We start from the raw sequence: 20522 nt of genomic DNA, 5'->3' as shown, positions 1-20522 counted from the left end.
CGCAGCCCCGCGCCGCCGCCGGACCGCCCCGCAGCGACCCCCGCCGGCCGCCGCCGCGCCGCAGAGCCGGGGCTGCAGCGCCACCGTCTGGGGCCGGCGCGGCGGCGTCCCGGCAGCGCTCTGCCCGTCACGGGCGGACAGCGCATCCCGGCGGCCTCATCGCCGGCTCGGCGGCAGCGGGGCTCGACCCCACAACAGCGCGCCCGGGGGATGAGGAACTCGGAGTGCTTAAAAGCCGCTCGCAAACGACCGGCGGCAGCTGTGCGGGGCGGCGGGAGGCACCGCCGTGTCCCGCTACGGGTGGGTCGCCGCCGCGAAGCAGCGGACGCTTCGCTAGCCACCCTCGTCCTTCACGCTTCCCTACGACGACTTCTGTTAGAAGGCTACTTAGTATTATGTGGTCAAGCTGATTAACTGCTCAGTGGAAGCAGCGAGACAAACTGAGTTCAAGAAGCGTTTGGCCAACGCTCTCGGGCACATGGTGTGATTCTTGGGGTGTCTGGTGCAGGGCCAGGAGTTGGACTTCATGATTCTGATGGATTGCTTCCAACTCATCATGTTCTGTGATTTTCTGATTCTATGAACCTCTGACAGGTCCTAAACTCTTTGAGATATTTAATTTACAAGTGTTTCATCATCACGGCTAGGCTTCGCGAACGAAGATTTAGGAAGGCTCTATCCACGTTTGTTACAAACAACAGTGTTTCACTGAGACATGAATTGACTTTTTTCTTCTGAGACATGAATTGACTTTTTTCTTCCCCCTCTTACCAGCCTATCGGTAAATGGAAAATTCTTAGATCTCTTTAATTTAAAAGGCAGATTTTCTTGCTGGCATTGGCATGTACTTGCTGTAATGCCTCATTAAGTGCAGGACCTTCAGGGTCTGCAGCTGAAGGCATATTCAAGACACGAATATGCTTCCACATGATCATGTGCCTGAGGAAAAGATGTTTCTCACAGTACCAGCAAATAAAGCATGGCAAGCACGACGACCTGTGTCACTTGGCATTTTTAAGCATTAGCACTGCTCCCACAGAATGCTGGCCCTGCCCAGTTAGCTCTCTCCTGGGTAAGGCTTGGGCCAGGAACTACAGCCAGCTCCAGCACAGCCACACGCACAGTCCGATTCAGGCACACAGTTGTGACCACACGCTGCCTATAACACAAGCACTGCTGCAGAAGTCCAATCTCCCTGCTGGCAGCCTCCTGCCTCCCACAGCATTTTTAAGTGAAGAGTGTGAGAGAGTCGAGGGGTGGAGGCAGGTGACAATTTCATTGCAGCAGGAGCTGCAGATCAAATCCCTGAGCAGTGCCAGCAGTCATTCACACAGCTGAATACCTGGGAGACTCCTAAAGACCCTCCATAGCCCAACCTCCTGCGAGGCATATGAAGTAGCTGTGCCATGGAAGCTGCTTTTAAACTGGTGATGAACTTTATGCTGGGTATCCCCACATTTGCTGCCAAAGAGAAGGTTAGGAGTTGCAAAAAGGCGACTAATTTTCCCTGAAATGTTGCTGGGTTTTGAAAAATCCCGTAGAAGCATTTATTTATATCTTTACACATCTAAATCTATCACCAACGACACACAGAAAGATCCCAAGTTATTTAGCTCCTGCTTGCTTCAGCAGGAAGCCAAACTTGATGAGATCTTAAAACTCTCTGGCAATTTGCACAGAAAAATTGTAACCGTAACCTTTGACACTGAATTTGCACAACTGCTAACAACCGAGAGTGAGGTTTTGAAAACCTGAGATCTGGAAGACTGTTTTGTTATCCTTCAAAGCCACTGCACCAGAGGAATAAGTGCATGCTATATTTCAGTTTCTGCTGGGCTCTGCAGGAATATCTATGACTTGGAGACACCTGGCAGTTGACACACATTACAGAAACTTAGAAGCTTTTAAAGGAAAAATATTTTAAACCGAATCAGCAAGTACACAGAAGTGGGAGCAAGGTGACACAGAGTAAGAAACTAAAGACTTTTTTTCTGGAACTCTATGAAAGGTGGCCTGGTTGCAGTTTGTGTTGTAGTCTCTAATTATCTAATTTTTCCAGATCATCATGCTTAATCCTATGTTCCGTGTCAAAGATACTATTTTATCTGGGTTGGGGTTTACATCTACCCTGTAACACTGCAAATTACTAAAAAACTATAGCAAACTGTGGTGGGTTGGCCTTGTCTGGATGCCAAGTGCCCACCAAGCCACTGTATCACTCCCCTCCTCAGCAAGACGGGGAAGGAAAATAAGATGGAAAAAAACCCTCATAGGTCAAGATAAGGTAGTTTACTAGAGCAAAAGCAAAACATGTGCACACAAGCAAAGGAAAAAGATTTTATTCTCCACTTCCCATCAGTGAGTGATGTCTTGCCATTTCCCAGGAAGCAGGGCTTCAGCACGCATAGTAGTTGCTCTGAAAGGTAAACATTGTAAATAATGTAAATAATCCTCCTTCTTAATTTTTATATCTGAGCAGACACCATATGGTATGGAATATCCCTCTGGTCAGTTTGGGTCAGCTGTGCTGGTTTACCCCCTCCTAAGATTTTGCCCACCCTCCAAACCCACCCTGCTAGTGAGGGGAAGGTGTTGGAGAGACAAATGTTCAGCAGTAGCCAAAACACTGGTGTGTAATGGGCACCTTTATAGCTGCCAGTGCAAAGCACAGCACTCAGGGCTTCTATGGGGAAACTAACTCAGCTAGACCCCATACACAAATGGAAGATCTTTTTCCTTAATCATCTACCTCCCTTAGATTTTCTCCCCTCTGCAAAATATGATTCCTGCTGGCAGTATGAGTTTTTCACCACTAGTGCAGAGGGACACTGTGATAATATTTTCCTGTGATTATTTTGAATTCTATACTAATTTTCTTACCATTACTGGTAAATTCTGCAAATGATACAAAGCCCCAATTGAACAAGCACACATATGCTGTCTGACTTCATTATTAGATGGTTACCTCTCTCCAGCTACCACTTTTTTTGTAAACTTGAAAACTGGAACTGCTTCATTTGGTTCTTTGCTAAAGCCTATTGTACAGAACCTAACACTTCCACTTAAGGCTAATATAAAGGGTCATAGCTTGCTGTAGAGGACATTCAGCTGTCTTGCATTATGCTGCTCTTTCAGGCCCGTTGTCTTTTCCTCAAAAAGGACCTAGGTCAGGACTTGTAGTATCAACCACCCCTGTAAGCGACCCCATTGAATTGAAAACCAGCCTGAAAAGAAACCCAGCACTGGTGGTGAACGAGGTAAGGCAGTGGAGTCACCTCACAGGCAGAAGCCTGTATTTACACCAACCCATTTCATAACATGGCCAGAACTTCAAGTGTTGACACCTTGAAAACTCTACCACTAATAAAAACATTAGTTCCAGGAATTAATTTGTGGGAATGTCACTAAACCCCATGGCATCTATGAAATAAAAACACTGGAACAGGACAGAGCTCACTTCTTTCACTTTGTCACAAGGTTCATTCCTGAGAGATAGTGTGGTAACTTCCTTTAAAAACTTACCCTTAGTCAGCCATACAGTCTCTAGGTAAACTGTTCCACCATCTAACAAATCTCGTAAGAAAGCTTTTCCTAAAATATCACTAAGTGACTTGGTCTTTAAAGCCACCAAAAACGTTTTCTTCTGCAGGTACAAAAATCACTGACCCTTTTGCAAGTTTTCAAATGCATGAAAAGTTCTGTAATGCTCCTCTATCAGCTCTCGCTGCCTTTAAGCCTGAACAAACCCACTTCTTCCAAAGTTGCACAAGACTTCTGCTGTTAGACTCTGCCAGTACTTTGGGACTTGTCATTTCACTGTCACAGCATCAAATCAGTAAAGAAATATGGCAGTTAGGGACATCTCATATGCTCAGAATTTAGCTAATTTATACTGGAAAGCACTGGTTTTATTCAGGGTTTTTTTTTTAATTTCTACTATGTTTTGCACACTACCTTTTGTTCTTTGTAAAAAATAAACTGTCAAAACCCAGAATTATAACGAGTTATAACAAACTACCACCACCTCTGAAAATAAAAAGAACATTCAATCTTTACATTGAGTTCAATTTGTATAGTACCACATGGCTTTTGCTAAACTGTCAAAATAAAATACATAAATTGATAGAATAACAAGCTACAGAAGATAACGCACAAGTTACTCTGACATACAGACGCTAAAAAAAAGAAATTCTGAATTCAAACTAAGATGGAGAAACAATTATAACTTTATTTATTCATTTTTGCATTAAAATCAATAAAGTCGTCATTATTCTACAGATTCTCGCCCCCAAAGTTTTGCAGTCTAAGGCCCCATTCTCAGTAATAACATACATGAATACTTACTTGCTTGTGACTAACATTAACAGTATTCATTAGCTTGTGGGAAAAGCAATGAGAAACAAAAGTTAGTCCTTAAAACTAAGGCAAGTCAATAGTTTAACAGGCACATGGTGTGTCCATCAAAAGGAAAGAATTTGGAAGGTGCATCTGTGCATCTTAATGAAACAGTTTAATTTATTTCTACAACACGTTTTAACCAAAATGCTTCAGACATTGGCAAAGTTCAGCCTGAGGTTCCTAAAGGTCCAATTATTTCTGGGGTCTAAAATGAAATTAAACTTTTAACTCAACAAAATATCCAGTTGCACAGCAGACTGTAGACCTAAAAAATGAGATATGTTAGTATTACCGAACAGCCATAACAAATTTGTCAAAAAATAAATATGGACACTTCTCCAGTTTTGGAATTACTGAATTTCCTCCAGACTTTTTATGGATAACAAATATGGGAAAATAACTAAAAAAATCTAATGTTCTGAAAGGAAGGGGAAAAAAATCTCAAAATAAAACTCGTGAGAGATACACAGCCAGTCTTTTATTTATACATCTAACATTTGGAGTGTGGGCTAACAGGGAGGAACTGTTCCTTCTTAGAACACCTCAAAAGGGCATAGAAAAATTTTCCCCGTTTGGACAGCACGTCCATCTCCATTTATTTCAACAGCAGCTGACACGCTGGCTTTCCAGATTTAGAGAGAAAAGAAAAATAACCCCCCCAAAACCTACCAAAACACAATACAAAAAAAGTCGTGACACATCCTCATAAGGACAACAGGTACTATCACCATTCTCCTCACTGCAGCAGTCTCTGTTCAGTCCTCTGGGCTCAACCCTGTCCCGACCTGGCCACATCTCTTCCAGTCTCAAAGCAGAGGCAGTGACCCACTGAAGTGTATTACTCAGAGGAAGGGTAGAAAATAACTGTAGTTTTTTTGGTTCCAGGTCTGGTAGGATTTTTTATTAACATTTTTATTGTGTGCTTCAGTTGGCTTCATTTTTTCTTTGTCTGGGTCAATATAAAACAAGGCATAATTAAGCAATTCAAGAGCAGTTTGCTTGAATTCTAATGGAATGCAGGGCCCCTGCTAAGTAATTGTAATAAATAATTTTATTTGCATGCTCTGTCCACAATAAGTGTAGGAATCCATAGTTATGGAACTCTGCAGGTTGAATTACTGTGTTGTTACTAATTGCATCTTTATTTCTCAACTGTTGCCTAGTAGTCCCTAATTCAACAATACTTTAAGAAGCCACTTTTAATCCTACATTTTCATTATAAGCTGTCCAAAGAATAAAAACAAAAATTAACTGGTTTAGGCCCAGATTCAGAAAAATAACTCTAGTTAGGAATATGCTTGTGCTAGCTAGCAAGTCTTCTTTCTCTTTTTTTCTTTTTTCCTATTTTGGCTCTAAAACATTCCCTTTTAGCCACTACCCTTGATCTAGACCACTTGATTAACTTTTTCAACAAAGCTTGTATTCTACTATACAGCAGTTTCCAAGAATGTAATAATACGAAGAATTCCCAAATAATAGTGAGTTCAACTCCCCAAATTATAACATATAACCTAACCTCTATAGTTAAATTTAAAAAGCAGAACAATCTTTAAAGCCTCACTGCTTTTTCTCTGGACAGAAGCATCCTACCTGTGAGGCTGACAGTGGTAAAGGCACTGCTAAGTGCTTTTTTTACAGCAGCCTCTCCAAGAAATGCACCTCAGAAAGTATCTAGTATGTGATAGTTTTCACCCTAGGCCTTCCTGGAGACCAGCTTGTAACCAGGAAGGAACTAGGGTAATGACTTAGGAAGTATTCCACACTATTCCTTTCCATAACACAACATATAAAAAGGCACCGATAAGAGCGTTCGCTCTCTTCTCTCTTCCGGTGGCTGAAGGCGACAGGTCTCTCCGTAGACGGGCTTTGCTTATATAGGCCAGGGCCTGCTACTCAGACCTGCCGTTATCTCCGGTCTCTCCGGGAGGTGTGGGGGAGTTGGCTGCTGCCTTGCACAGCTCTGCTGTCCCGATCAGGGAAGTATTTAATTCGGTTTTTATATTTATTGACTAGCTCTCTATTAACGGGCATATTTAGGAGATATTTGGGTTTAGGCTTCTTTTTATCCCTGTTTCCCCCCCCCTTTTCCCTTTTTTCCCCCTCGGGAGCTCCCTGCTGTGGATAATATATTCAAATTATATATATATAATTGTAAATATATATTTTTGATAGAATCTCATTTTGTTCAAACTTCTTTCAGTTTTTTTCCTGTGGTTTGTTTTTTTCTTCCCTCTCTGGGAAGCAGGCCTTGTTGTCAAGTTTCAGAGACTTGGCGGGAAGCCAGCTCGAAACTTGCACAACATTTTTGGTGGCAGCGGTGGGATATTTTGGTCAAGTTTGGCCTGTTTTGAAAACACTGTCCAGAAAGACAGCCAAGCTCGGTGTTATTTTGGTGAACAAGTCTATTGTTTTGGAAACAGGTCCGGGAACACTGCCAGAGTCCAGGAAAACTGTCAAGTCCAGTCTTTGTTTACAAAACAACTACTGGGAGAGCAGCCAAGAAAACTTTGTTTATATAAACAAAGTGTTGTTTAGGAACAAGGAGAGAGAATAAAAGTAAACCATGGGAAGTGTGGGCTCAACTTTCTTCAGCCTCTACCACAAACTTACAGACCCATTTCTGCAACCGGAACGCACAGAAGAAGAAGAAGAAAGAGGAGAAGAAGAAGGAGTAGAACCTATCCAATCCATGCAGGAAGTAGTAGGTGAAGGAGCGGCAGCAATAGACGAAGGAGCAGCAGCAATGGACGAAGGAACGGCAGCAATGGACGAAGGAGCGGCTACAAGCAAGGAAAGAGCGACAGTAATGGACGAAGGCGCGACTGCGAGAGAGGAAGAAGTGGCTGTGACTGAGGAAGGAGCGATTGCAAGAGAAGAAGCAGCTGCCAGAGAGGAAGAGATGGTTGCAAGAGAAGGAGCGCGCCCAAAAAAACTAGGGGCGCATCCAAAGGAAAGTAGAGCAGTATCAAGAGAAAAGAAGGCAATAGTACAAATGACCCATGATATATTACCACTTGAGGATTTATATCCTGACTACACATTCAGTGTTATGAAAGACACAAAGAGGGGGCCAAAGCATTCCCCTCAACCTGAGGAAGAATTATCCCTACCCCTCCGGACCCAACCTTCTCTTGGAGGCATGGATGATTGGATGAGGCCCTTATCTCGGCACTCAAAAGACTATTCGCTACCTCCAGCCGCTGGGTATCGCGAACGACGTAGGAGTCCATCCCCATGGCGTGAACGATGTAGAAGTTCATCCCCATGGCGTGAACGACGTAGAAGTTCATCTCCGTGGCGTGAACAACATAGGAGTCCATCCCCATGGTATGAACTGCGTAGAAGTCCATCTCCGCGGCATGAACGGCATAGAAGTCCATCTCCACGCCGTGAACGACACAGAAGCTCATCCCCATGGCATGCCCAGTCTCCACCTCCACATGAGAGATACAGAGAGGAGGTGGAAGTGGTTCCACGTAAGAGCAGAAGAGTAAAGAGGGAGGTGGAAAAGATTCTACGTGGGAGAAATGGACAAGAAATAATGCGAGAAAGCAAAATTACACAATCACTGACCACAAGAGAGCTTCGAGATTTACGAAGAGATTATATGCGCTTGCCTGGTGAACGAGTCCTCACCTGGCTGGTGCGATGTTGGGACAAGGGAGCTGATAGTCACATGATTGAAGGTGAAGAAGCACGGCAACTGGGATCCATTGCCAGAGACTCCGTGATAGAACAAGAAATGGGAAGGGAGAAAATGGCGTCTAGTCTTTGGCTCCGAATCCTCCATGCTGTGAGGGCGAGATACCCATTTAAGGAGTCCCTGGCGAGCTCTTCAAGAAGGTGGAGGACTGCGGAAGAAGGCATCCAATACCTACGGGAATTGGCCATGCTGGAGATTGTTTACTCTGATCCAGACTATTATGACATCCAAGTTCCCGAGAGTGTTCCCTGCACACAACCAATGTGGAAAAAGGTAATTCAAGGTGCCCCCAAACCGTATATCTGCTGCTTGATAGCCATATATCATCCAAAGATGGATGAACCAAGCGTGGACACCATGTGTGCTTGGATAAGGAACACAGAGGAAAATCTGGAAGACTCCTTCAATCCCTTATACCGACACACTTATGATAGGGAAAGAATGGAGAGAGATTATGAATACTCCAGATATGAGGACGACCCTAGAGACAGAGATGACAGAAGGTATAGAGATTACAGAGAAAGGCCAATGGAACGATCACGGCGCAATCGACGAAGACGACCTCGACCTCGACCTCAATCCTGGTCTCAATCTCGCTCACGATCTCCGTCATTCACACATCGAAGGAAAGAAAACCCTAAGCATTGGTCACGTAACCAACTATGGGCATACCTTCGTAGCAAAGGAGAAAACATGAAGAAGTGGGATGGTCAACCCACTTCCAAGCTTGAAGCTAGAGTGAGGGAGCTGAAGCAAAAGGACACTGACAAGACAGTTGTTTATGTAGTAGATGCAGACTTCTTAGAAAAGAAACTGCGATCGTCAAAACACAAGAAGATGGAGGTCCACTTTGACGATGGCAAAAAGGCCTCTAAGAAGTCAAAGTCAAAGTCCAACAACGAATGCTCTGATCAAGACCAGTAGAGGGGCCCTGCCTTCTGCCAGGAGAAGGAAAGGGACCAAGAAGATAACCGGGTTTACCGGGCTGTGTGGGTTCGATGGCCTGGCACATCGGATCTGCAGAGATACTGGGCCTTGACAGAGCCCAGTGTACTTTAATGCCTTCGGAGCATAAGAGTACCGAGACTGTTTCTATTTCTGGAGTGACAGGAGGGTCTCAAGAGTTGTCAGCAGTAGAGGCCAACATGAGCTTGACAGGAGACCAATGGGAATAGCATCCCATTGTGACAGGGCCAGAAGCCCCTTGTATTCTTGGTATGGACTATCTAAGAAGAGGATACTTCAAGGACCCTAAAGGGTACCAGTGGGCATTTGGTGTAGCCATGGTGATTGAAGAGGAGTCCAAGCAACTGTCTGCCCTTCCTGGCCTCTCAGAAGACTCTTCCATTGTAGGACTACTGCGAGTTAAAGATCAAGAAGTGCCAATAGCCACGACAACCGTACATAGACAACAGTATCAGACGAACTGAGATGCTGTGATCCCTATCCACAAAATGATTCGGAAGTTGGAGAGCCAAGGGGTGGTCAGCAGAACCCTTTCACCCTTCAACAGCCCCATCTGGCCTGTTCATAAGTCTGATGGAGAATGGAGACTGACTCTGGACTATCGTGGCTTAAATGAAGTCACGCCAACATTGAGTGCTGCCATGCCAGATATGTTGGATCTCCAGTACAAGCTGGAGTCCAAGATGGCAAAGTGGTACACTACCATCGACATTGCCAACGTGTTTTTCTCCATTCCCTTAGCAGCAGAGTACAGGCCACAGTTTGCTTTCACCTGGAGGGGTGTTCAATACACCTGGAATCGACTGCCCCAGGGGTGGAAACACAGTCCAACCATTTGCCATGGACTGATTCAGGCCACACTAGAGAAGGGTAAGGCTCCCGAACACATCCAGTACATCAATGACATCACTGTATGGGGGGACACAGCAGAAGAAGTTTTCAAGAAAGGACAGAAGATCATCCAGATTCTCCTCGAGGGCGGTTTTGCCATCAAGAAGAGCAAGGTCAAGGGACCTGCCCGAGAGATCCAATTCCTAGAGGTGAAATGGCAAGATGGACGACGCCAGATACCAACACACGTAATCAACAAGATTGTAGCAATGGCTCCACCGACAAACAAGAAAGAAACCCAAGCTTTTCTGGGAGCCATAGGCTTCTGGAGGATGCACATCCCAGAATACAGTCAGATTGTGAGCCCTCTTTACTTTGTGACTCGTAAAAAGAACAATTTCCAATGGGGTCCTGAGCAACAACAAGCTTTCAGGCAGATCAAGCAAGAGATTGCACATGCTGTGGCTCTTGGACCAGTCAGAATGGGATCAGATGTAAAGAATGTACTCTACACTGCAGCTGGAGATAAAGGTCCCTCCTGGAGCCTCTGGCAAAAGGTGCCTGGCAAGACGTGAGGGTGACCACTGGGTTTCTGGAGCCAAAGCTACAGAGGTTCTGAGGCCAATTACACCCCTGTGGAAAAGGAAATCTTAGCGGCATATGAAGGCATACAAGCAGCTTCAGAGGTAATTGGTACCGAAGCACAGCTGTTCCTGGCACCCCAATTACCAGTGTTGAGCTGGATGTTCAAAGGGAAGGTGCCCTCTATGCATTGTACCACCAATGCCACATGGAGCAAGTGGATTGCTTTGATTATGCAACGTGTCCGAATCGGGAATTCGAATCGCCCTGGCATTTTGGAAATCATAACCAACTGGCCTGAAGGTGGGAACTTCAGTCTGGCAGGTGAAGAAGAAGAAGAGCCAGTGAGTCGAGCTGAAGAAGCTCCGCCATATGATCAGCTGCCAGATGAAGAGACACCCTATGCCCTTTTCACCGATGGTTCCTGCCGTATTGTAGGGAGGAGCTGGAAGTGGAAAGCAGCTGTTTGGAGTCCCACCCGACGAGTGGCGGAAGCCACTGAAGGTAAAGGTGAATCGAGTCAGTTTGCAGAACTCAAAGCTGTTCAACTGGCCCTAGATATTGCAGAAAGAGAAGGGTGGCCAAGGCTCTACCCGGTGGATGATAGCCAATGCCCTATGGGGATGGCTAGACCGGTGGAAGAAGATGAATTGGAGACGTAGAGGAAAACCCATCTGGGCTGCTGATCTGTGGCAAGACATCACTGCCAGAGTGAAGAAACTGAATGTAAGAGTCCGCCATGTAGATGTCCATGTGTCCAAGAGACGAGCTAATGAGGAACATGCTAATAACAGACAGGCAGACCGAGCTGCACAGGTCAGGGTATCACAAGCAGACCTAGACTGGCAGCAGAAAGGAGAAGTGTTCCTAGCTCGATGGGCCCATGATGCTTCAGGTCATCAGGGCCGAGACGCCACTTGCAGATGGGCACGAGACCAAGGGGTGGATTTAGCCATGGATGCTATCTCTCAAGTTATCCATGACTGTAAAACTTGTGCTGCTATTAAGCAGGCAAAAAGGTTGAAGCCCCTGTGGTATGGTGGACGCTGGGAGAAATATAAATATGGGGAGGCCTGGTAGGTTGATCATATCATGTTGCCACAGACCCACCAAGGTAAACGCTATGTGCTTACCATGGTGGAAGCAACCACAGGATGGCTAGAGACATATTCGGTACCGCATGCAACAGCCCGAAACACCATTCTAGGTCTTGAGAAGCAGGTTCTGTGGAGACATGGCACTCCAGAGCAGAACGAGTCAGACAATGGGACTCATTTCAAGAACAGTCTAGTGGCCACTTGGGCACAGGAGCATGGTATTAAATGGGTATATCACATTCCATATCATGCACCTGCTGCAGGAAAAGTAGAAAGATGTAATGGACTGAAGACAACTCTAAAGGCACTAGGTGGGGGAACTTACAAAAATTGGGATAAGAACTTAGCCAAGGCCACCTGGCTAGTTAATACTAGAGGCTCTGTCAGTCGAGCTGGTCCTGCCCAAGCAGAATCCCTCCACACTGTAGATGGAGACAAAGTTCCAGTGATCCATCTAAAAGGTATGTTAGGTAAGGCCGTTTGGATTACTCCTCCCTCAGGCCAAGACAAACCCATTCATGGGATTGTTTTCGCTCAAGGGCCCAGAAATACCTGGTGCGTTATGAGGAAGGATGGAGAGATCCAATGTGTGCCTCAAGGAAACCTAACTCTGGGGAAAAACTAATTCTGTGCCTTAAGTTGTGTTTTACAGGAGACCAGACACCAGATGAAAAAGACCTGAACAAAGCTGATACCGGTATCCAAGGATGTCCGATGATGAGACAGCCCAAACCAATGAGCAGACCTAAACCAGAACTGTGATTGTGACAAAAGGGCCAAGAATCCAAACCGAGCTGCTGTTGATGCTCGTCTTCAATGACAGATGACAGCCTTCGGAAAAATAAACATGGACTATATATGTATATATATGCGTGGGGTATGGGCAAATGCGAGACACAGGTGTTGCGTAAAGAAATAGGATGGAATAAGGGGTGGAAAATGTGATAGTTTTCACCCTAGGCCTTCCTGGAGACCAGCTCGTAACCAGGAAGGAACTAGGGTAATGACTTAGGAAGTATTCCATGCTATTCCTTTCCATAACACAACATATAAAAAGGCACAGATAAGAGAGTTCGCTCTCTTCTCTCTTCCGGTGGCTGAAGGCGACAGGTCTCTCCGTAGACGGGCTTTGCTTATATAGGCCAGGGCCTGCTACTCAGACCTGCCGTTATCTCCGGTCTCTCTGGGAGGTGTGGGGGAGTTGGCTGCTGCCTTGCACAGCTCTGCTGTCCCGATCAGGGAAGTATTTAATTCGGTTTTTATATTTATTGACTAGCTCTCTATTAACGGGCATATTTAGGAGATATTTGGGTTTAGGCTTCTTTTTATCCCTGTTTCCCCCCCCCTTTTCCCTTTTTTCCCCCTCGGGAGCTCCCTGCTGTGGATAATATATTCAAATTATATATATATAATTGTAAATATATATTTTTGATAGAATCTCATTTTGTTCAAACTTCTTTCAGTTTTTTTCCTGTGGTTCATTTTTTTCTTCCCTCTCTGGGAAGCAGGCCTTGTTGTCAAGTTTCAGAGACTTGGTGGGAAGCCAGCTCGAAACTTGCACACCAGTATAAAACTATTCTCAACACAGTGAATAAGTTTCTTGAACAGGGTTTGTGTTTTGTACCTTTTGCCTTACATGTGCTCAGAATTCCGGCTTTGGAGTTATATACGCTATAAAGTTGTTCTCTTACCTTACAACTTTACTGACTGTTACCAGTTCCTTCTACTTTTTCAATTTTAGAAGGTTTATCAACAGACAGAAACTAGCCTCTCCTCCAAAAAAACCCCTCCCTAGAATAGAGAAGAAAACAAAGCAAAACCCTTCTCACTTCATTTCATAGTTTTATTGAGCCTAACATCTCATCACATATTTCCCACTTACTGATCTTCCTGTCAACAGGCTGGATTATTTGTAGCATTTCCTTTCTGTGTAGACAGAACTTTGTTGCATTCTTTGACAGTGGAAGGAATAAACAGAAGTAGCCAAACAACTCAGGAACACAAATCTGGATAGGAAGAAAAAAAGAAAGAAAAAAAATAACCCAAACACGTTGTTACTACCTTAGTACTACCAATTTTTTAAATTTAAAATTTAAATACAGTGATTACATATTTTCTCATTCTAACTAATCTCTTATTGTTATCTCCTGCAGTTGCACTGAGAAAAAATTACTAATTTTCTAAATTTGATCATATCTTAAAGGTATTTTTTTCATGGCCTTTATCAGCACTGGACTCATATCTATACCTAGTGGCTAGTATCACGTGGGCTACAATTTTCATAAACACTTGCATACTTGCTATGGGGGAGTGGGTTATGCCTTTTCTAATTTTGGTTAATTTTTTTACAATGCAAGTAGAACAGGATTCCTTTTTGTGCTTCCATCGGTTATTGTCAAGCAAAGATTGCTACCAGTTAATTAATACAAAAACTTCTGTGTAAAGTATCACACAGTACAGTGAAATATCAGGACATTCTTTAAAAAAAGATGCAGCGTAATATTCAGACCTATCTGCAGCTACCTAAGCAAAATACAGCACGTGGCATATAGGAAGGTGAAGTTAAGGAATGAGTGGATGGGCTGGGACACATGCTTGTTAGAAGTGAGCATTTACATGTGAACATCAGCAGAAGCAACATCTATCAAAAATGCCCTTGACAGTTCTGCAGTACCCATAGGGAGTGGATCTCTGGCAATGGCTAAGAGTGCAACTCAAACCTGGATCATCTCTTTGGTTTTTCAGAACACTAGAAGTCTAACACACATGGACCTCATAACAGGCTCCCAAACTATAACATATTTCAAGTTTTAATTAGGTAGGCCCCTAAACTGAAGATAAAAGCCATCTTTACTAAAAGGGATGTAATTTAGATGAAAGATAGTGAACTACATATGAACAAGTAAAAACTTTACCTCCAGCGTAAGAGAATGTAATGCACTGGCTGAGAATGAAGCTGAGTGGGTATTTTTCTAAAAATTATGTGGAAACCTATGATAGCAAGGTCCTAGTGATATCCAGCATTTTCACCCTAAAGTTATATAGGCGTGAGCTTTTGTTTTTCCTCTCTGTTTAACAAACACTCTGTCAGAAATTTTGTGAACTGTTTTTCCTACTGTAGACTGACCCTTTATGTATTTATCCATACCTTCAAATGCAAAATATTGCAGATTTCAGTTTTATATTTATGTAGTTTTCTCTGCCTCAGACAGGAGAAGAGAGAATATAATCGCTGGAAATATTATATAATACAAACTGGAGAGCCATATTGATTTGTTTTTTGTTGAGTTGCTAGTTTTTTTAACAGACTACACTTAAGAGGACCGTTTGTACTTGTAGAAAAATCCAGTAAAATTGTATTATAATAACAATTTCCATGTGGAAAAATAAATCTTATATATATATCAGAAAAAATTAACTAATAATTATATTTTTATTGCTTGCAATTCTGTCTGACAGATATTTTCAAAATGGAAACTCTTGCTGATCCTTCCTAAACTATATATCTGGACTGTAGATCATTACATCAGCCAAACAATAGTTACACTAGGGAAAGATATGATACTTGAATGTTTTGATATCTACACAGTCCAGCCACACTGACCTCCAAAATCCAGCACAACTCCACAACACACGGACTTCTAAGAAACAGTATATACTTTTCTATAGAAACAACGAAGTGGAAAACAGAAATATAAACTCTTGTAATACCTCAGGGACCTTTTTGGTCATACATAGTCAGAGTTATTTTCCACTTCATACCCCTTCTCCCCACCCTTAAATCACACGAAGCCAGGTAAGAGAACCTATGGAGAACAAAATTTAGCAGGAGGTTCCAGTATGCTACAGCACAAAATGTTCTGACAGCCCAAGGCCCAAGACATAGAGCAAAACAAGCTGTCACTACAGCTTACTACAACACTCTTTACACTTTTTTTCCATATGCAGAGATAGATCTTCTTCCTCAAGTGAAATTCTTAACACTACTTTCTTTGGTTCTTTCACATCCCTCAAGATTACTCCTGCAATGACACTGTGTCTTAAATGGATGGGCAGTACGGGGTTACAGTAATTTTACAAAGTTTGTTCATGTTAACATATAACTGATGTTTCCTTTATTCTCCCTTGGTTTTCCTAGAGTTGATTACATACACACTGGCTGGATCCTCAACAAACTGTAAGCTGTTTGGGGCAAGGTTATCTCTTTTTCAGGATTAGGCACACAACATAGTAACATACCAGAGCATCTTTTTTTATTTTATTCTCATATGTTTTAAAGAACATCTTTCTCAATGAAGTGAGCGTTTATTAACTCCAAGGAGAAAATCTTGTGCAGTATGTTTTCCTTTTGTAATGTTATTTCACAGAAGGAGAAGGAGGAGAAACACATAGGAGAGAGAATAAACACTATTAACTCACAGCAAATGGTCACCTCTTCAAGCACAACAGCAAGGGACAACCTGACAAGAAAGAATAAAGCACAAGTTTAGCACACATTTCACCAAGTGCATGGAACAAAAGTACTTGATTTGTTTTGCATTAAAAAATGAAAAAAACCCCACAAAAAACAAACCCACAAAAACGTAGATATCATGCAGGAGAAACAAAATAACATTTCTAACAGAAGTCCAACAGCTGTAAGTATCAATTAGGTGATACCTGCTTTCTGCTGAACAGTCCTATGAAAAGTAGTTCAGATAACTGTATGCAAAAGTAAGACAGGACAAAGCAAAAGCACACTAGCTTACCAAAACAATTATAAGACCTTTTTTTCTTTCTGTGGGAAATAACTGGCTCTAAACACAAATTAGTCGTAAAAAGATGCTACCATTTCAGCCATGTACACAGGCTATTCATATGCAGTCTGAGAACATTCACTGACAATAGTGAATGTCAGTGTTTTGATTCAAAGGCATGCTGCCAGCTATTACCAAAATTTTCTTTGAAGAGGGTATGCAAAAACGTAAGTGGCTTAAATGATGTCTGTAAAACAACTTTCTGCAATGATCTATTGTCCCAAGTTGCCTACATAAGACAAGACTAAGCCAGCTAAACTCAGGTTTTTCCCACAGTCTGTCACGATAATCAACTGGACACAGAACCCTCTTTAATTTTTGTAAACAGTACAGCTTACTAGATATTTAGATTAACTGCAGAGAAATGAAATAATGATACTGAAAGGGCTAAGCAGGAACAATTGTCCCTCCTGTTAAGAAAAAGAAAAAAACCTTCCTTTTAAAGGAAAAAAAAAATCACCATATAGTGTCAGTAGAACTCACTGCTATATAAAGTCACTGAGACAAGAGTCTACAAATATGTGAAGGTGGAACAGATGTTTTCATAACGCAACCAGAGGAATCAAAATTGTTTTATTTTTCTTCAAAAGATAGCAAGCTTCATGCTTCAGAGCTTCAGCAAATCTTTAGAAGACCAAGAATAAGCTTCTTGCCAACATAGAATGGAGATTATGGCACCGGCCCCAAAATTAGTTCCTCTGTAGCCTTTGCTGTTCATAACTGTCAGGATCAAAGTACTGGACAAGATGGATGTTAGCACCTACCCATTATGCTCATTCCTGAATAAGCCTTCCTACAGTGCAGCAAATAATTTATTTCAAAATACTATTTTTAACACAGCGTCAAGTCCTAACATTCCCAATTCCATTCAACATATCTACCACCAACACTGTACAAATCAAATTTTGGCAAAGGTTTCAGAAGAGCATGATTTGATCAGCTGGTGGCAGATATTTAAACAGGAAAAAGGATCTACAACTGCAGAAGTCCTTAGACTTCTAAAAGAATCTACAGCATGACTTTCTGCATCTCCCAAGAATAAGTTAGTGACTGTCCTGATGCAGAAGAATTCCATTCAGATCTGGAAAGCAGATAACTCTTGAAACCTGTAACTGGAAGGCAGCCCTATAAAAAAATAAAGAAAACAAAGAAAAAAATCTCAACTCTCCAGTGGGGGATATTAACACCAGCAAGGTAGTTAGCAAATACTTTATTACTGCATTTTACTGGTCAGCTATAGAACAAATTTTTACTAATTTCTGACTTAATAAAAAATTAAAACTAGATTCAGAAATACTAATAAGTGCTAGCTTGAGACTGAAGGCCTGATTTCCTAGAAGTGTAGAAAACCCACAACTTCCACCATCTTCTACTGGTTCCAGTAAAATGTGAAGTCTTTGGAAAATTCAAGAATGTTGAATTAAACACAGCAACAACCATCAGTCTAAAAGAAATAATAAATCTCACCCTGTCCACTCTAAGCCTCCCACTTACCACCCAGCAGGCCTAGTTCTGTTTAATATAAAAGAAACACAGTACTTGACAGATTACACCTATATATTTTTCCAGCAGAGGAGCGAACAGACTCCAAGAGGTGTAATTTATCTGAAATTACCTTGATTCCAGGCAAGCTTTTCTTAATGTGTTTATGAAGACAAAGAGCTTACTTTTCTTTATGGAACATTCATACCAAAGGAAATTATAAACCTCACATTAAAGCACAAGTTTCCAAGCTGGATATTGCCAAAGAGGTCATCCCATTTTCTCTGTGTTTCGCACAACACATATTATATATTCATAATTTTTCTGAAAAAGCATCACAAATCTGTCTGACCTGTTTCTAAAAATATCTAAAAAGACACTGATTTTAAATGGTGTAAAGTAACATTTTCAATACAGGCAACTGTCAAAATGCTCTTTCCAAAAAAATCTGAAAGCATGTAACTGTCACCATAAGATAAAGAGGCCAAACATGTGATCTGCAATACTTTTCATGAGCTAGAAATTTCATAGGTGAGATGGGCATAACATACAAGAAAGACACTGAGGTGCTGGAGAGCATCCAAAGAGCAACAAAGCTGGTGAAGGGTCTGGAGCACAAATCTTATAAGGAGCAGCTGAGGGGGCTGTGGTTGTTTAGCCTGGAAAGGAGGCTGAGCAGAGAACTCTGGTTACTACAACTACCTGAAAGGAGGTTGTAGCAAGGTGGGGGGCGGTCTCATCTCTCAAGTAACAAGCTATAGGATGAGAGGACACAGCCTAAGTTGCACCAGGGAAGGTTTAGTTTGGAAAACTTTCTTCACAGAAAGAGTTGTCAAGCACTGGATCAGGCTGCCCAGGGAAAAGGTTGAGTCCTGTGTATCCTTATGAATAAGGATACACAGAAGGAAGGATACAACAGAAGGAAGGATACAGCATACAATAAGGAGAGATTGTGGGTGCCCCATCTCTGGAAGTGTTCAAAGCCAGGTTGGATGGGGCTCTGAGCAACCTGATCTAGTAAGTGGCATACCTGCCCTTGGCAGGGCAGTTGGAACTAGATGATCTTTAAGGTCTCAATGAACCAAAAGCATACTACAATTTTATGCTTCTGTATGCTAATATTAGTCTAAGCTAATTCCTTATACATAGTTTCTAGAACAAATGCAGGACCAATCTCAAACAACTGCCTGCTTTATCACGTCACATCTAATCCAGAAGCGCCCACATACTGAATGTGACAGAGGAGTTATGGGGGGGGGGGGTAAAAAAATAAAAAAAAATAAAATTAAAAACAGAAGAGAAGGATAACACAAGAATACAAGAGGAGGAATAATCCCAAACAAGCCAACATTCAGACAGCATGGGGAAAAAGAATCACTACATGCATCCGCTAATATCTAAGTGCTTGACTAAGTGAACCTACATTTTTTTAATGCAACCTCTGAAATGCAGCTTTATCAGCAGTCGCGCAAATAACAGAAACAAAAAGGTCAAGTGCTTTAGACAATTCTCCTCCCACCTGTGTTGACAAGGAATCTTTCTTCCTTTCACGTGGTTACCTTCATGACACTTGTAACAACTTAGCATTCCCGAAAGCTATAACAGCTTACTAAAATTTTCAGTGGCTGTATCAGTAGTTAAGAACTGTCAGACATGTGCAGTCATAATCCTGCACATATGCTCAAACTTCACACAAAGCTAAAAACCTCAAATAACCAGCTTTAGGAGAACTAAAACAAGAAATACCAACTTCCTGCAAGTTTGCTTATTGATTTTGTGTCCAAAAAGTACAAATGTTGGTTCAAGATTTTCCTGTGGCTCTGGCATTTGTGCGTGTTTTCTTATGTGAATTCTCTGGTGTACATTAAACTGAGAGATTACAAATCCTCAATTGTTGAGGCACTTGCAGGCAGTCAACCACCTTTGCTTTGACCTTCTCCTTACTGATCTTTCTTTCGAACTCTTGGAGAGAGAGACCAGCAAGCATAAAGGAGTCACAGCTTGCTTTCTCCCATTTTTGATCGTCATCTCCCAAAAGTTGCCACAAAAACAGTTCTTCAAAGACCCCAATATTCCCAAGGCAGGAAGAGTCTGGACAATATTATCCCAATGTATTCTAGGAAATGCAAGTAAATCAAAGGTTTTTCAAAAGCATATAATTTGACCATAACAGGCTGATTTCAAGACAAGGATCAAGCAATAGCACCCTGCAAACATGGCTAACTACATCATGTTACAAACCCACCATAAAACGCTATGAACACTTTGTAGTCACAAGGAGGGACACAAGTAGTCATCTCCCTTTAATGTCACTTTAAGAAAGCAGCTGTACCATTCCAGCTAGCATTCCTCAATCAATCAACCAACCAACTTGGGGCAGACAGCCGACAGGGCAAAGTTTGGGAAGAATTGCTGAGATGTGACAAAGGGTAATGGATTGTGTCAGCCACTCTTAGTTGGAACATGAGACTTGGCTACAAGATATAGCAATGGTAGCTTTAAGTTTATACTTTTTTCCCTACATCAGGAAATCACACTGACAAGTTATCACTGCATCATTAAAAATACCTTTAACACATAATTAAAGTACAGCCACAACAACATTAAATGCATTCTCACAGAAACAAACCACACTAATGCATCTCCAGATTTAGTAGCAAGACTATT

General features: G+C 42.3%; 2 protein-coding genes across 3 annotated transcripts; one reads left to right on the top strand and one right to left on the bottom strand.

Annotated features, from left to right (window-relative positions):
* Nucleotides 1-7095: 7095 nt before the first annotated feature.
* LOC113946268 lies at nt 7096-18698 on the bottom strand. 2 transcript variants are annotated; one of them, XM_027641322.1, is made up of 6 exons: nt 17425-18698; nt 15997-16037; nt 15182-15240; nt 13269-13583; nt 8035-8349; nt 7096-7912 (listed from the first exon to the last, which is right to left on the bottom strand). In XM_027641322.1, exons 5-6 carry the CDS (start codon nt 8186-8188, stop codon nt 7446-7448), a joined length of 621 nt encoding a protein of 206 aa, XP_027497123.1. In that variant the 5' UTR covers nt 8189-8349; nt 13269-13583; nt 15182-15240; nt 15997-16037; nt 17425-18698; the 3' UTR covers nt 7096-7445. The 2 variants fall into 2 exon arrangements, with proteins under 2 accessions (XP_027497123.1, XP_027497124.1); XM_027641323.1 differs by lacking the exons at nt 13269-13583; nt 15182-15240; nt 15997-16037; nt 17425-18698 and adding an exon at nt 12130-12311 and having other exon boundaries at nt 8035-8272.
* On the top strand, nt 8122-9120 carry LOC113946269 (U1 small nuclear ribonucleoprotein 70 kDa-like). The gene is made up of 2 exons (XM_027641324.1): nt 8122-8125; nt 8499-9120. Exon 2 carries the CDS (start codon nt 8543-8545, stop codon nt 9023-9025), a length of 483 nt encoding a protein of 160 aa, XP_027497125.1. The 5' UTR covers nt 8122-8125; nt 8499-8542; the 3' UTR covers nt 9026-9120.
* Nucleotides 18699-20522: the final 1824 nt, after the last annotated feature.

Source organism: Corapipo altera, unplaced genomic scaffold (genome assembly GCF_003945725.1).
Source record: "Corapipo altera isolate COAL_440 unplaced genomic scaffold, ASM394572v1 48b, whole genome shotgun sequence".
Taxonomy (NCBI): Eukaryota; Metazoa; Chordata; class Aves; order Passeriformes; family Pipridae; genus Corapipo; species Corapipo altera.
Note: the sequence above shows the minus strand (reverse complement) of the source record. Positions and strands in the feature narration are given on the sequence as shown.